The 15,397-nt window shown below is 42.9% G+C and overlaps 1 protein-coding gene across 1 annotated transcript in view; it reads left to right on the top strand.

Annotated features, from left to right (window-relative positions):
- LOC102447101 (cyclic nucleotide-gated channel beta-1) overlaps window positions 1–15,397 on the top strand; it is a 47,200-nt gene that overhangs the window by 25,312 nt on the left and 6,491 nt on the right. The window contains exons 7-17 of the mRNA XM_075940450.1: window positions 811–987; window positions 1,489–1,697; window positions 4,379–4,429; window positions 5,062–5,148; window positions 6,849–6,913; window positions 7,914–8,036; window positions 8,601–8,742; window positions 9,409–9,568; window positions 10,199–10,296; window positions 10,385–10,468; window positions 13,945–14,063. Of these exons, the coding sequence (XP_075796565.1) occupies window positions 811–987; window positions 1,489–1,697; window positions 4,379–4,429; window positions 5,062–5,148; window positions 6,849–6,913; window positions 7,914–8,036; window positions 8,601–8,742; window positions 9,409–9,568; window positions 10,199–10,296; window positions 10,385–10,468; window positions 13,945–14,063 (1,315 nt within the window). The remainder of the gene's footprint in view (window positions 1–810; window positions 988–1,488; window positions 1,698–4,378; window positions 4,430–5,061; window positions 5,149–6,848; window positions 6,914–7,913; window positions 8,037–8,600; window positions 8,743–9,408; window positions 9,569–10,198; window positions 10,297–10,384; window positions 10,469–13,944; window positions 14,064–15,397) is intronic.

Here is a 15,397-nt window from a genome sequence, read left to right as displayed (position 1 = left end):
GCTTGCTGTGAAGACACAAGATAGCGATTTCAGGATTCTCCAGTGTCCTGAAATAGCATTGCAATGTAAACATAGCCCAAGACATAGTCTAAGATGGATGACAGGAGAGGGATCATGTGATGATTACCTGTTGTGTTCACTCCCTTTGGGCTACTGTCGGCAGACAGGATATTGGGCTAGATGGACCTTTGACTGACCTGTTATGGCCGTTCATATGCTCTTATGTTCTAAGAGAGGCCAATCGGTGAAGAGATAGTGAAAGTCATGAACATTAACAAAACTCTTAGGGTATGTCTACACTGCCATCCTAGTTCAAACTAGGGTGGCTAATGTAGGCATTCGAAGTTGCAAATGAAGCCCGAGATTTAAATATCCCGTGCTTTATTTGCATGTTTCCGGGTGCCTCCATTTTTAAATGCCCCGTAGTTCGAACTCCCTCCTTGCAGGAGGCATAACGGTAGTTCAAATTAGGAGCTTTAATTCGAACTACCTAGTCCGTGCCGCCTGTAGCCGCGGGCAGGGAGTTCGAACTACGGGGCATTTAAAAATGGCGGCGCCCGGGAACATGCGAATAAAACCTGGGATATTTAAATCCCGGGCTTCGTTTGGAAGTTTGAATGCCTACATTAGCCAACCTAGTTCGAACAAGGGTGGCGGTGTAGACACACTCTTAGCTAGTAATGCAGACTGTTTTTTTGTGAAGTGGCTATTTTTAATAAGAGAAAAAATTAAAGGCCACGCACAAACTCGAGAACTTCAGCCTGTCAGAGAAATGTGCACTGCTCTCAATAATTCTATGAATGTTCATAGCTCCTTCCAAGAAAACCTCTCAAGAACCACCACCAGCGGAAGAAAAAGCAACTGACGCTGCGAAAGCTGAAGTGGAAGAACATTACTGTGAGATGCTGTGCTGCAAATTCAAACGCCGCCCCTGGTTAGACCGTGTAAAAAATTACCGGTTCCCAAGCAGTATAGACCCTCTCACCAGTAAGTAATTGAAAAAGATTATTGTTTGAGATAATGCTACTGCTCCATTTATGAGAAAAGGATGGTACAAGATGAAATGGAATGGAACGAAAGGAGGAGAAAGAAAAGAGAGAGTGGAAAGGACATCGGAAGCGAAGAGTGATTTAGCTCTTGTCTATGACTGATTTTTTTCATTTAGAAGAGCAGAGGGAAGAGAGACATTCTTTTAGGTACTCTGCCTGGCCCCTTTCTTAACCATCTGGTTCATTCAGAGTCAGCTCTTTTCAAAAGCCAGCAGCTATTTCACTGTAGTCTCAAAGTGCAAGGAAGAAGGGAAAAAAGGGAATATATTCTGGAAGCAGAGCAAAGGCAGCTTAACATAAAGTGCTTGAAATTTAGGAAGTTTTGTTCCCTTTAATTTTTAGCATCTTCTGTTCATCCTTACTATCAACCCTGTTGATAATATGTGGTTATTCCCTGTCAACTGCTCACTAATTTTGACCTGTGCTTCCCTCTGCTTAGATTTGATGTATGTGCTGTGGCTGTTCTTTGTTGTTCTGGCCTGGAATTGGAACTGCTGGCTAATTCCAGTACGCTGCACCTTTCGATACCAGACACCTGAAAATCTCCATTCCTGGCTAATTGTAGACTATCTCTGTGACCTCATCTACTTTCTGGACATCATTGTCTTTCAGGTCCGCCTGCAGTTTGTTCAAGGAGGCGACATAATTGTAAGTGGCAGCTAGTTGCGCTTCCCTCTTGAGGCAAAGTTTCAAACAGGACGTTCACTTGCTTTGAGTACCTCCTCCTCTGAAGTCCATAGAAAAGTGTTGTGGGGTGGTTTTTTTTGCAAATGTCGGAGGTTAAAATATAACAAAAAGGCAGCTCTTCGACTACATCCCTTATTTATTTAGTTGGCCCTGAGTGAATTTTTTTTACTCATCAGTACAGAGCTACTCCGCAAGGCACAGAGATATCCACAGATAAGCTAGTGCTGTTCAGCATCATGGTATATTTAAATGTTCCCCTTCCCCAACCAAGCTTCTGTGAAAAGCCTTCATCCTCTATTACCTGTAGTTAGGGTTGCCAAATGGTTTAACAAAACATATCAAACCCTCTCCCCCCAAAAAGGGGAAAAAATTCTGTTGAGGAAAAAAAAGCACAGCAAAAAAAAAAAAAAAAAAAAGAAACTGACCGGAGCCGAAATATGGGCCTTTAATTCCTGGCCCACTCCATTCTCCTCCCTCCCCAGCCAGCCCGAGCTGCGCTGCATGTTCCTACCATCTGATCTGGGAAAAACAGAAAATACCAGGCATTTTACGTGTCCGGTATTTTCTGAATTTTTTTTACTGGACGGAAGGCGCAAATACCAGGCTGTCCGATTCAATACCGGACACTTGGCAACCCTAGCTGAGGGCTGAAAGCACCATACATTCTCTTGTTGTTTTTTCTCAAGTGCACCTAACCAAAATTAACTGCCAGTAATAATATGATGAAAGTGATAACAAAACCGGTTTGGATTGTGCGCTTGAGATGCAGAATGAAGTTGATAGGTTTGATTTACTTCCTATATTCAACTAAATGAGCTGTGCTAAACAGTATCTAACAGCTATATTCTTCCTATTACATATAAAAATTACAAAAGCAGAGGTTTTGCCTGTAAAGATCTGTGGCTTTAGGGGTCCTGACATCATGCTGTAGCAGTCCTTCAGAATTCGAATGCTGGTCATGGAACAGAATGGGAAGAAATGACTGAGAAAACCATGCACAGGGCTGACAGCCTAGGAACAGGCAGAATGAAACTTGCAGATCTATGCAAGTGCAGTAGTACTGCTACTGGGCCACAGCATGCAGAGGACTGCCTGTATTCTAGTGCCTGCTGTGCTGCCGTCCTCTCATTTCATCTAGCAGTGCACTAGTGAGTCTACCGATGGGAGACACAGGGCGCATAGTGAAATTATCCACTGTGCAGAGAAGCTATGCAAGAGGCTTTTGGAATTGCAATTTACTCCATGTCCTGAGAAGAATGTGTCTCAACACCTCTGCCCTCCTTCTTATCAATAAACTAGGGAAATGCAACCTAAATGGGGCTACTCTGAGGTGGGTGCATAACTGGCTGGACAACCGTTCTCAGAGAGTAGTTATTAACGGTTCACAATCATGCTGGAAGGGCATAACAAGTAGGGTTCGCAGTTTTGGGACCGGTTCCATTCAATACAGATTTAGATAATGGCATAGAGAGGATGCTTATTAAGTTTGTAGATGATACCACGCTGAGAGGGGTTGCAAGTGCTTTGGAGGATAGGGTCATCATTATTCAAAATGATCTGGACAAACTGGAGAAATGGTGAACAGGATGAAGTTTAATAAATGCAAAATACTCCACTTAGGAAGGAACAGTTTCACACTTACAGAATGACTAGTGATTGTCTAGGAAGGAGTATTGCAGAAAGGGATTTAGGGGTCATGGTGGACGACAAGTTAAACATGAATCAACAGCGTGACGCTGTTGCAAAAAAGCAAACATGATTCTGGGATGCATTAACAGGAGTGCTGTGAGCACGACACACTCTTCCGCTCTACTCTGCACTGATTAGGCCTCAGTTGGAGAATTGTGTCCAGTTCTGGACACCACATTTCAAGAAAGATGTGGAGAAATTGGAGAAGGTCCAGAGAAGAGCAACAAAAATGATGAAAGGTCTAGAGAACATGACCTATGAGGGAAGACTGAAAGAACTGGGCTTGTTTAGTTTAGAAAAAGGAAAACTGAGAGGGGACATGATAGCGGTTTTCAAGTATCTAAAGGAGTTACAAGGAGGAGGGAGAAAAATTGTTCTCCATGGCCTCTGAGGATAGGACAAGAAGCAATGGGCTTAAATTGCAGCATGGGAGGTTTAGGTTGGACATTAGGAAAAACTTCCTGTCAGGGTGGCTAAGCACTGGAATAAATTGCCTAGGGGGGTTGTGGAATCTCCATCACTGGAGATATTTAAGAGCAGGTTAGACAGACACCTGTCAGGGATGACCTAACAGTGCTTGGTCCTGCCGTGAGGGCAGGGGACTGGACTCAATGATCTCTCAAGGTCCCTTCCAGTTCTAGGAGTCTATGATTCTATTAAGCCACGTTCCCATGCTTTCCTCATACACAAGATCTAGCATATTCACTGCGAAGAGGTCATAGCAGTATGGTGTATGTGGGGGGAGGGGATGTCATTTCCCTCTGCCCCTCTTTCCCATCCAAATTCTTTTCCCATGCAATTAGGACTTTTCTTCTCCTCTGTGTCTATATAATGGAAGGAAGTATCTGATTATTTGTGTAGATGCCGTCCTCTCTGCCTTTTCAATCAGGTTCAGGGCAGTAAACCTCACTGCCAACCAGTGATATTTCTCTCTGTTTCCTGTTCTCATCTAGACTGATAAAAAGGCCATGCGGCAGAACTACCTGAAATCCCGACGCTTCAAGGTCTGACACATTTTATTTGATGTTTATGTGTATTTATTATTATTTAATGGACATTTTGAAATCCATATCCTCCTGTTAATAGTCACACCTCTGAATAGGTGCAATAGTTACCTTGACAGAGGTAGGCCACGTTTGGGATGGCCCAGGCTGACTATGAAAGGAACGGGAAGGAGGCGAGGAGCCTTTCCTCATCTCCTCGGTGTGTGTATGGACAAGGGCTAGCCATATATAATTGGGGATCACAGGTGCTTTGGCAGCAGTAGCCTCCTCAAACAGGGCCAGGAAGAATAGTGCTAACTGGAGGTGAGCATGAGAGCATGCTGCAGCAATTTAAGGATGGTTGAGTTCCTGTTGCAGTGTTGGCTTCACCAGTGCCCCGGTTGTTACGGGCACAAGTTTATGGAAGATTGTTCATAATTATGTCCATAGAGCATGAATTTTATTTCCATTGGCCTACCCTACTGCTCCCCTGAATACCCGCTATTGATTTCAATGGAAGTTGCTTACTAAATGAAGTCAGCACTGGGTCCCTCCAGAATACCCTTGCCTGAGTATTGGTAGAAGGAAAAGAGCTCATGATCATTTCGATTCACCACCATGTTTTCTGTTATGGTCTGACACGTGAGCTTTAGATGGATGTGATCTGCCTTCTTCCTCTGGATTTCTTTTACTTCCAAGTTGGTGTAAATTCTCTCTTGCGTTTGCCTAGATGCCTAAAGGTAAGTCAGGAGGGTACAAAAACAAGGGGGTGGGGGAGAGACACCTACATTCTTAATTAATGTAACAGAATCTTGTACTGTTTATGATTACAGTTTATGACTGTTTATGTCTGTAGAAATAGATTAAGTGTAGGTGACAGTACATGGGGGCAGGGAAGAAAAGAGGTTTATCTGTTTGAAGATATTAAAAGTTGCCTACATTTTATCTGTCATTAGGAGCATCACAATTTATTTTATTTAGTGGGGAAGGAACTGTCAGAGTTCATACTAAGGGTCTGATCCTGTTTCTATACAAGATAATGGAAGTTTTGCCATTGATTCCAGTTGCAACAGGAATGAATTCCATATCATAGGCTACGTCTAGACTGTCGACAGAGGGATGCAAATCAAGCACGTTGAAATTGATAATGAAGCTGAGATTTAAATATACCGCAGCTTATTAGCATAAACATGGCTGCCGCTTTTTTTCGAAATTGAGTTTTTTTGAAAAAATGGCAGTCTAGACACGGATCTGTCAAAAATAAAGCCTTTTTCAACAGATCCTGTATTCCTCAAATAATTAGGTTTACCGGATCTGTCAAAAAAGTCTTTGTTTTCGACAGATCTGCGTCTAGACAGCCATTTTTTTCCTGAAAAAAACTCCTTTTTGAAAAAAGGCGGCAGCCATGTTTATGCTAATGAGATGCAGGATATTTAAATCCCAGCTTCATTAGCAATTTTGACGTGCCTAATCTACATCTCTCTGTCATCAGAGAGGTATAGTCTAGACACACCCACTGGGTTATAAATTTTCCTTATTGCTAGAATGAGATCTGATATAAACAGAGAAAAATTTTCAAGCAATTGAGGTTTTAAATGACAGTAAAATAATGCTTTAAAATTTGAGGGCAGCAACAAGAGTGCACATGAAAGTTACTTCCAGCTGGAAGATTTGATGGATGGATGGAGTCACTAGTCTCAGTATGGTCCCTGAGGACATGTCTACACTAGGAAACTATTTTGAAATAACTAAAATTGATTTAATAACTCCCAAAATAACACAATCGAAATAGCATGTCCACACTACGGGGAAGCCTCGAAATTATTCCAAGTCAGGCTCCATTAATGTGGATGTGCAACCTCAACCTAGAGCCGCAGGAAGCACTGGAGGAGTAATAAGTTTGAATTACCCTGTGGAGTAGTTATTTCAAAATAACAGCACTGGAGTGTCCACACTACCACTATTTCGAAATAACTATTTTTAAATTAGTGTTATTCCTCGAGGAAAGCAGGAGTACAGTTTTCTAAATAAGTGGCCTGTTATTTCGAAATAACGGGCTTGGTACAGTGGGCGCTCCGCTTATTAATTCAACTTAAAGGGGATTATTTTGAAATAAAGCCTTAGTCTAGACCAGGGCTAATGGACCAACAATAATAATTTATTTTATAATTATGTGGTAAAAAATGAGAGCAGATGCAATTGTTCAGTAATATTGCACTGTCACACTTTTGTATTTTTATGTCTAATTTTGTTAGCAAGGAGTTTTTAAGGGAGGTGAAACTTGGGGTAGGTGAAGCAAATCAGACTCCTGAAAGGAGTACAGTTGTCTGGAAAGCTGAGAGCCACTGAGTTAAAAGTTTTTCATTCAAGCCCTGTTGAAAACTAGTTGTCAGCTGTGAATGATGGAAAGTTAATGCACATGTATCATTCTCTTTAATAGTACATGGCTTTCTTTGAGTTTAATAACCGGCTTGAAGCTATCCTGAGCAAGGCATATGTTTACAGGTGAGACAAACTACACATCCATTTCTATTTCGGAGGGAGATATGTTTGGATTGATCTTTTATTGGAGGGGAAAGAGGTGCAATTTGGTGGAGATGTAGTTCCTCTTTGTCCGCCTAGGTGAATAAATCATTATCACTGTAGTGATTTCTGCTGTGGCTGAAAATGTCTCCTGGCAGGCTGACCCTAATAGCACATCAGAAGATGTCACGTTTTCAGGTCGTCTTAGCCAAGAAGCGAGAGCTTCTTTTTCAGTCATTCTTAAGTCTTATCTTCTGCATTATTACCTAGAGGGCACTGCTTCCAGGATATGTCCCCTCCACTACGTGAAAGATGACTATAGAAAAATGAAGCCTCAGGGAGTAGCCAAATTTGTCTGTACATGATAAACTTAAAAAAACAACAAATAGTCTGGTAGCACTTTTAAGACTAACAAAACATGTAGATGGGATCATGAGCTTTCATGGGCACAGCCCACTTCTTCAGATGATCACGAAAGCTCATGATCCCATCTACATGTTTTGTTAGTCTTTAAAGTGTTACCAGACTATTCTTTTTTTTTTAAGTTGATAGAAAAATGGTCTTTGTTAATAATAGCATTTGGTCAATAACCTCTTCCTAGTTCAAGCTCCATGTAATAAATGCTGTCAACGCTATTCGAGATGATCCTTTTGTTTCCAAACAATTTGGTGCTGGAGTGATAGGGATAAATAGAGTAAAGCAGCAGGTAAAAATACACTTACCCCAGAGAAACTCTCCAAAGCGTTGTACAGAGCTTTAACTGTCTAACTGATGGGGAGTATCTTGGAATAATTAGTGTCAAATGTTTTTAAATGCTCCTTTTTTCTTTCTATTAAGACTACAAGTATCAGAGCTTGTCCTGTTTTTCCATTAATTATTTTTCACTTTTAACAATGATGTTTTTGGGGGTGGGGGTTGAAAGTGTTTTTCATGATCAGGTTCATGGTAATCTTTCCTCTTTCATTGTTGCCTTGCTTTGCAGAGTGATAAGGACCACAGCCTATCTACTATTCAGCTTACACATAAACTCATGCCTGTACTATTGGGCATCATCATACCAGGGACTGCGTTCCACCAGTTGGGTCTACGACGGGGAGGGAAACAGGTACTTAGTATGCATGTCTTCTGTTTTGGAACAGGCACGTGCAACAGACTAGGAGCTTTAGAGAGACTGGATACAGCCAAGGCTGAATTAATACCTGACTTTTGACATCCGAGTTCATCGATGAGTCAAAAGCCTAACATTTCCAGTACAGTATCATCATTACCTGATTTATTATATCAGCCCTGCCTACTACTAAGGGCATGTCAACACTAAGAAATTATTTTTAAATAACTCAATTTGAAATAATAACTCCTGAAATAACAAAATCGAAATAGCGGGTCCTTATAGACTAACAGATTTATTGGAGCCTAAGCTTTCATGGGCAAAGACCCACTTCATCAGATGCATGACATATATTTCAAAATAGCATTAGTCTATTTCACAATAACTACTCCCCAATAAATCTGTTATGTCTATAAGGTGCCACAGGACTTCTTGTTGTTCATGCAGTTTCCAAGTTGTCACTTGGTGGCTGTGTCAGAGTAGTTCTAATGGTATGAAACAGATGCTGACTTTTCAGGTGAAGGAAACTGGTTGGAAAGTTGTTCTTTTTTTCCTTTGCAGTTATATTCGCTGTTACTACTGGGCTGTCAAGACTCTGATTACTATTGGAGGTCTGCCTGACCCTCAAACTCTGTTTGAGATAGTCTTCCAGCTTCTGAACTACTTCACTGGGGTCTTTGCTTTCTCTGTTATGATCGGGCAGGTAAATGAATAATCATTCTGTCGTCCCTTCTGCATGATGCAGGACAGGTTCACAGTGTCTGTTATTTTTAATGTAATCTTTCTGAAATCGTGTTTCAGTTTCCTAAATAGCATCCCCTGTGCTTTCCCAGTTTATATATTGAAAAATTCCAATACCATCAGTGTGCATTCTTACATTATGTTAAGGTTTATTTTATTAACATAAACGGTCTCCTGACCTGCTGCATGACACATTTTCTAAGTCTGAGGACGCAGATGCTAAAAAAACCTCTCTCATAATACAAGTGGCACCTCTGTCAATTGGGACTTTCTGATCTGGCAACATTTGTGGTCCAGCAGGACCATGGATGTTCCAGGATCAGAAAGTTCCAGTGTGCTGTGGGGGCAAGGGAATGGGAGCCCAGCGTGACCCAGATGGGTTGCTCAAGAAAGTCGGAAAGCCCAATTGGGTGGGGAAGGGGGGAAGGCAGTGGCAGGGGGGCCAGAAATGACCTCCCCTGGTGTGGCAAAACCCTCATCCGGGACCAGGAAGGTCTAACCTGTACACAATTTATGTTCAGTCTAAGAAGCTAGTTGTTAATAGAGTTTAGGATATTTAACAGCTATGAGTAATGATGCATAAATAGCTATTTCCCTTCATTCTGTTCCTTTCCCTTCTCCAACTCAGATGAGAGATGTCGTTGGTGCTGCTACCGCAGGACAAACTTATTATCGGAGTTGCATGGACAGCACCGTCAAATACATGAATTTCTACAAAATCCCCAAATCCGTTCAAAATCGGGTCAAAACATGGTATGAATACACATGGCATTCACAAGGCATGTTAGGTAAGCATTCGCTGGTTTTAGGATTATTGTCTTTATAAGGCATTAAGTTTACATAGTTCTGATATTTTTACCTTGGTCTATCAACATTATATCAGTGTAAGAGGGCAGCTTACAAAATGTTGTCACCTGTTATCAGTTGTCAATTACAGACGGTCTAGAGCAAGAGATATGTGTCATTCAAGCGGGCATTTCTGAGTTTTGGAAAGCCACTGAAATCATTTTGCAAAACGGGTGACAGAACAACAATAAGCCACTAACTTTAAGGATTTTGTGGGATTGTTTTATTTCCTTTTGCATTTTATTTATTTCACTATATTTCGTCCTTGTTTTACTGATGCTTCGATGCAGTACACTACGCCACTACCAGAATTCAATTTCCTAGTCTGCTTGTGAACAAGCATGATCACAATGCAACCCCCAGGATAGATGAAGTTAGCTGAATTGAGATAATTGGCCAAATTACAGCCTCTTGTGTAGGAAAAACCTGCAATTCCCGCTAACTCATCCGGCTGGGGAAAGGCACAGTCTGACCCTTCATCTTTGCACTGATTTGTTACTGAGCTCCATATTAGAAAGCTAGGTACATTTTTGTAAGTGGCAAGTTCTTTGTTACGTTTTCCCTTTTAACAGACGAATCGGAGTTGATGGCGCAGCTGCCAGACAAGATGCGGCTGGATATTGCTGTTGATGTGAACTATGAGATAGTTAGCAAGGTGGCGCTCTTTCAGGTACTGTCTGCTTTCTCAGGTCATACATTACTTGACTCCTCAGAGGTGCCTGCAAACTCAGTAATTCTGCTTCCTCTTTTGGGTTCAGGGCTGCGACAGGCAGATGATTTTCGACATGTTGAAGAGGCTCAGATCTGTTGTTTACTTACCCAATGACTATGTGTGCAAGAAGGTAACAAGCATTTTCTTTCCCTCGATTCTGTTTAGAGACCTGGCATAACGTGATTCTCTCTGTTCTGGGAAAGAGGTAGGGCCTGATGTGAAAGGTCATTGTTTGAGTGATATGGATTTTGCTTGCCAGTGCATTTGGCAAGGATATACACCAGGCTAAATGAGAGAAGGGACCACATTGTGGTTGCCACTACAACCACCCAGAGGCATAAAGAAACCTTTAGGCTTCCTGGGAAATTTTCCCGGTGCAGAAATAGGGTTGACTTACATTGCAATTTCATGCTTCCCTGCTGTACAGCTTCTTGGTAGGTGTGCACTGAGGGTGTGAAGAGGAGCCAGAGAGTTATGTGGGGGACAAGAGTGGGAGGGGATGGCATGCAAAGTGTTGTGCCTGTTCTGGGCTGTAGAGCAGCCTGTAGCCAGGGGTCGGCAATCCCCGGCACGCGTGCCACAAGTGGCATGCGAGCTGATTTCCCGTAGCATGCTGGGTGGGAGCTTAGCCCCACCTCTCCTTCCCCCTCTACCCCCCCATGCAGCTGGAAGCTTGTACAGTGGTTCCAGCCTCAGCCGCATAGCTGCAGGCTGGAGCACTAACTCCAACTTCCTGCTGGGAGGAGGGTGAGAGAAGCATATGTGTCCCCCTGGGACTGCCCCTGCCCTGCCTGGGTGTGCAGCTTCTGGGAGCTAAGGGGTTAACTATCCCCTTCCTGGCTACAGGCTTCTTGTTTTGGGAGGGGGCAGGGCTGGCTGCTTCCCATGGGCTATGTGTGGGGTCAGGGACCCCCTTCCCCAGTGCCCCTCTGTGCACAGCCCGGCTGGAGCCAGATCTGGGCAGCCCTGAGCTCTGCCTGCCCCAGCCCCGGAGCCTCAGCCTGTAGGTAAGGGGCTGAGCTTGGCAGGGAAGACACCGTGCCCGCCCCCTTCTCTCTTCCCCCCCCCCACTTCTCCTTGCCCCAGCGCTGCTGCCCTGCCCGTGAGTGCGTTGGGGGCACAGGGATGTGGGGGGGGGGTGGAGGAGGAGACAGGAGCAGGATGGGAGGGGGCGGGGGTTGCACTGAGGGGCATGGGGTGATGCAGGGGATCAGACTGTGGGGATTATGGGAATGAGGCTGGAGCAGAGGGAAGATGTGGGGGGGGGGATACAATTTTACTTTGCAGAAGCTGCACTTTCTTTTACTCCCCACTTCTTTGCCTACCTCCCCAACTAGCTATTTGGCTGCGTTCTTACCCTCTCCCCTCTTCTGGGTTACTCCCCCAGCTCCCTCCCGCCCCCAAACTCCCTCTCGTACCCCCACCCCACCCCCTCTCCTGCTGTCCAACTCCCTTCCAGACCCTGCCCTCCTCACCCCGTCCTGCATCCCTATCCCACTCACTGGCAGCCCTGTCCCACGCATCAAACCCCTCCTTTCTGTTCCACCCCAGAGCCTAAGGGGGTTCATAAAATCCACTAACTCTGGAACCCCAGAAAAGTAAATCTGGCTTATGGAAAGTTCTGAACCTCAGTCCTCCCTGTCCCTTCCCCTCGCCCTATGGGGACTGGAACACCAGAGGAGTGAGTTGTCTCAGCTGGGGACCACATCAGTGAGGGTTGGAGGAATTGTTTTGCTTCTCACGTGTGTAGTCCCCACCTGATTTTTCTGTGGGTCAGTGACTCCCTATCCAAAAAAGGTTTCCCACCCCTGACATAAATAAAGAAAACATTGAAACCTTTTGTGTTGGACATAATATTTAACTTTATTTGAAATGAAGTTTGATCGACTAACATGAGAAAATGAAAACACTTAATTGTTTAATAATTTAAATTAAACCGTTCTCCTCAGCTGCAGCCCTAGCAAAATGGCTCGGGTGTAATTATGTAATTAACAGTGAATTTCCATTAGCAACGGGTAGTCCACAGAAAGGTTTGCATTGACCCAGGTGGTCCACGGGGTGGGTGGTGGAGAGAGCCCCTCCTACCATCCTGGGAGAGCCCAGGGAAGGAGGGTTAAATTTTGGCATGCCACTTCGGAAAGGTTACTGACTCCTGCTGTAGGCAGTCGTACAATGTTGCTGGAAAATAAGGCAGCATCCAGGTTATGCCAGAAGCCACAACAGTCCCCAGAACAGTATAGACACTTTTGGATACTCCTGTGTTTCACCTCCTTTGCTACACTTCCTGAGAGTTCCCTCAAGCAAGGAGAAGATAATCAGGAGCTGATTAAGTTGTGCAAGGGAGTTTCGAAGCAAAAAACGTTCTCTGTATCACTTTTGGTGATAATGATCATATTGTGCAAAGAGTGACCTCTGCTGATTTAAATGGGTGCAGCATTAACACTAATTGAAAAAAGTACAGGGGGAAGGCAGAATAAACAGGACTAAACAACAACCAAAGGAACGAATTTAGAAAAAAAAGGTTGAGAAGCATTTTAACAAAAATACACAGATGATAAAATCTATTCCCCCATTTTGGAACCTCGAGTCTTCTTGTCATGAAAGCTATGAAAAGATCTGTACGAAACAGAACAAAACAATATTAATGGAAGCTACAGAGGGTAGCCAAGTTAGTCTGTACAGGATAAACTTAAAAAAACCCAACAAATAGTCTGGTAGCACTTTAAAGACTAACAAAACATGTGTCATGGCTCCCTTTCCACTCTGGCATGATAAATGCAGAAGTGGGGGCCAGCAAATGTACCCCAAAACCTTATCTACCAGGCTTTTGTATAAAACTTCCCCCCAAAATCTTAAAACCCTAGATTTTGGGAATAAAACTTCCGCTGCCACCACCCAAGTATTGATGTGACAAATAAGGGGAAAGGTCACCTGGGAAATCTTACCCCTAAAGTACAAACCAGGACACCCTATTAACCAATACCAGGTTAATAAAAAGAAAAGAGAAAACTTTTATTATCACCACAATATTCCTGTTGCAAACATAATAACTAGATGGAAGAGTAACAAATAATATACTCATGGAGAAACTCCATGGGCCTAGAACTTAGTTACAAAGAGAAGCCTAACATCTTTTAAAAAGTGCACAGACAGCAGATCTCATACCCAACCCATAAACAATAAAACTTAACGGATTTATCTAAACTTTGCCCTACTTACAGAAAGTGAAGAAAGAATCTTTTCTTGGAGGGAAACATAGCGTCTGCCCCCCTCAATAGCTGGAGAGAACTGCCCCGAACAAAGGAGGGAAAAACCAAAAATTCCTTTGTCCCAGTTTGAAATTCCTACCTACATTCCTATTGGCCACTCCACCTGGCTAGGTAAGGGACACAGTTAACCCCTTAGTCCCCAGGCTGCTGGCTAACCCTCATGATCATGACAACATATAGGTGGTATCATGAGTTTCGTGGGCACTTATTAATGGAGTAATTGAATCATTTCACTTGGAGGATGAGGGACTTTCTATATATTCCATACTTTTTTTTCCCCTCTTTCTGGGCTACCTTGGGGTGAGCAGTGCACAATTTGTTCTAATCTTTATTGCAGGGGGAAATTGGCCGAGAGATGTACATCATTCAAGCTGGACAGGTGCAGGTCCTTGGAGGGCCTGATGGCAAAACTGTGCTTGTGACTCTGAAAGCTGGATCTGTGTTTGGAGAAATAAGGTCAGAGAAAGGATCGTTGGGGAACTGGGAGAAGAAAGCCAGGGGATGAAATTAGAAGGACGTTGGGGAAATAAGGCAGAAGGGCAGAGAAACAAAATTTGGAAATAAGATCTGGGAAAGTGTGTCCATTACTAGGACCTATCTGGTGTTGTAATTTAAAAGGGACACAGGGATCTCTTAATACAAATAAATTCCACTTTTTAATTTTAAACTTTCAGATTGTCATTGTCCCTCTGCCTCTATTTTATGCCAATAAACACAGTATGGACTGATTTAGTTGTCCAATGACAGTTGCAAAGGCCACTCTTCCTTGGGGAAGACAAAAAAGGGAACGAGTGTTTTATATTTGGTCAACAACAACCATCCTGGCTGATAAAACAGCCTGGGTCTGAGTCATTGGCAGTGGTTCTCAGCTGAAAGGATCATTGACCACAATATGGTTGGAAATAGATGAAAACGGGGTTACCAAAGGCCTCCAACAGGGATAGTCATCCTGAATCAATCAGTAAACTATACTGTTGATTTTCAAATAAGTGGAAGATAAATGGAGAAAACTCACTATTCCAACTTGGATCATGCCTTTCCAATACCAACAGAGTGAAAAGAAATCATAGCACGGTTTCTGTTCTAGGCCTTTTGTGACCTTTGTTGATAAGCCTTCAGGGAGGGAATTCATGTGTAGATGCAGAGATCTGTGACTCATTTTGGCAAATATGGATGAGGATACAAGTTTTATATCAAGAACCTTGAAAATTTGCCGATATCCGCATTACATACATGGGTATCTGCAGTTCATTTTTGCAGATATGGATGTGGATTCAGATACAAATTTTGATCCATGCACAGCTCTATTCATATGGGTGAGGATCAGTGAAAGCAACGCCTAGTGAACACAGCTCATTATTATCAAGATGATAATCTATTTATAATGAGTTAGGTTGGCTGTTCAGGTCATCTGATCCCAAAGCAGAAAAAAGACCAGGCGATACAAACATGAAAACGGAATATTTTAGTTTAAAAAATCTATGCATTCCTATTGGCCATGATCTACATATTCTGCAGTCTACTTAAGAAGGGTAGAACTAAAATGCTGACCTGCATATCCTAAATAAAGTGGGTTATTACATTAATATGTCAAGCAGAGTCACTACTATTGTTAATATCCTACACTTGTGCGTAGCTACCCAGAGTGCAATAGTGATTTGTAACACACTGATGGTGAGTACATTTCTGTCTATATTAGCCTGTTTTTTTTAAAGAGCGATATTATAAAATGACTACAATGAAATCGTTTTTATGTAGTGACTTTCATGCCAACGTAACATAAAAATACT

This window comes from Pelodiscus sinensis, chromosome 12, assembly GCF_049634645.1.
Source record: "Pelodiscus sinensis isolate JC-2024 chromosome 12, ASM4963464v1, whole genome shotgun sequence".
Classification (NCBI taxonomy): domain Eukaryota; kingdom Metazoa; phylum Chordata; order Testudines; family Trionychidae; genus Pelodiscus; species Pelodiscus sinensis.
This window is presented reverse-complemented; position numbering and strand designations above follow the sequence as displayed.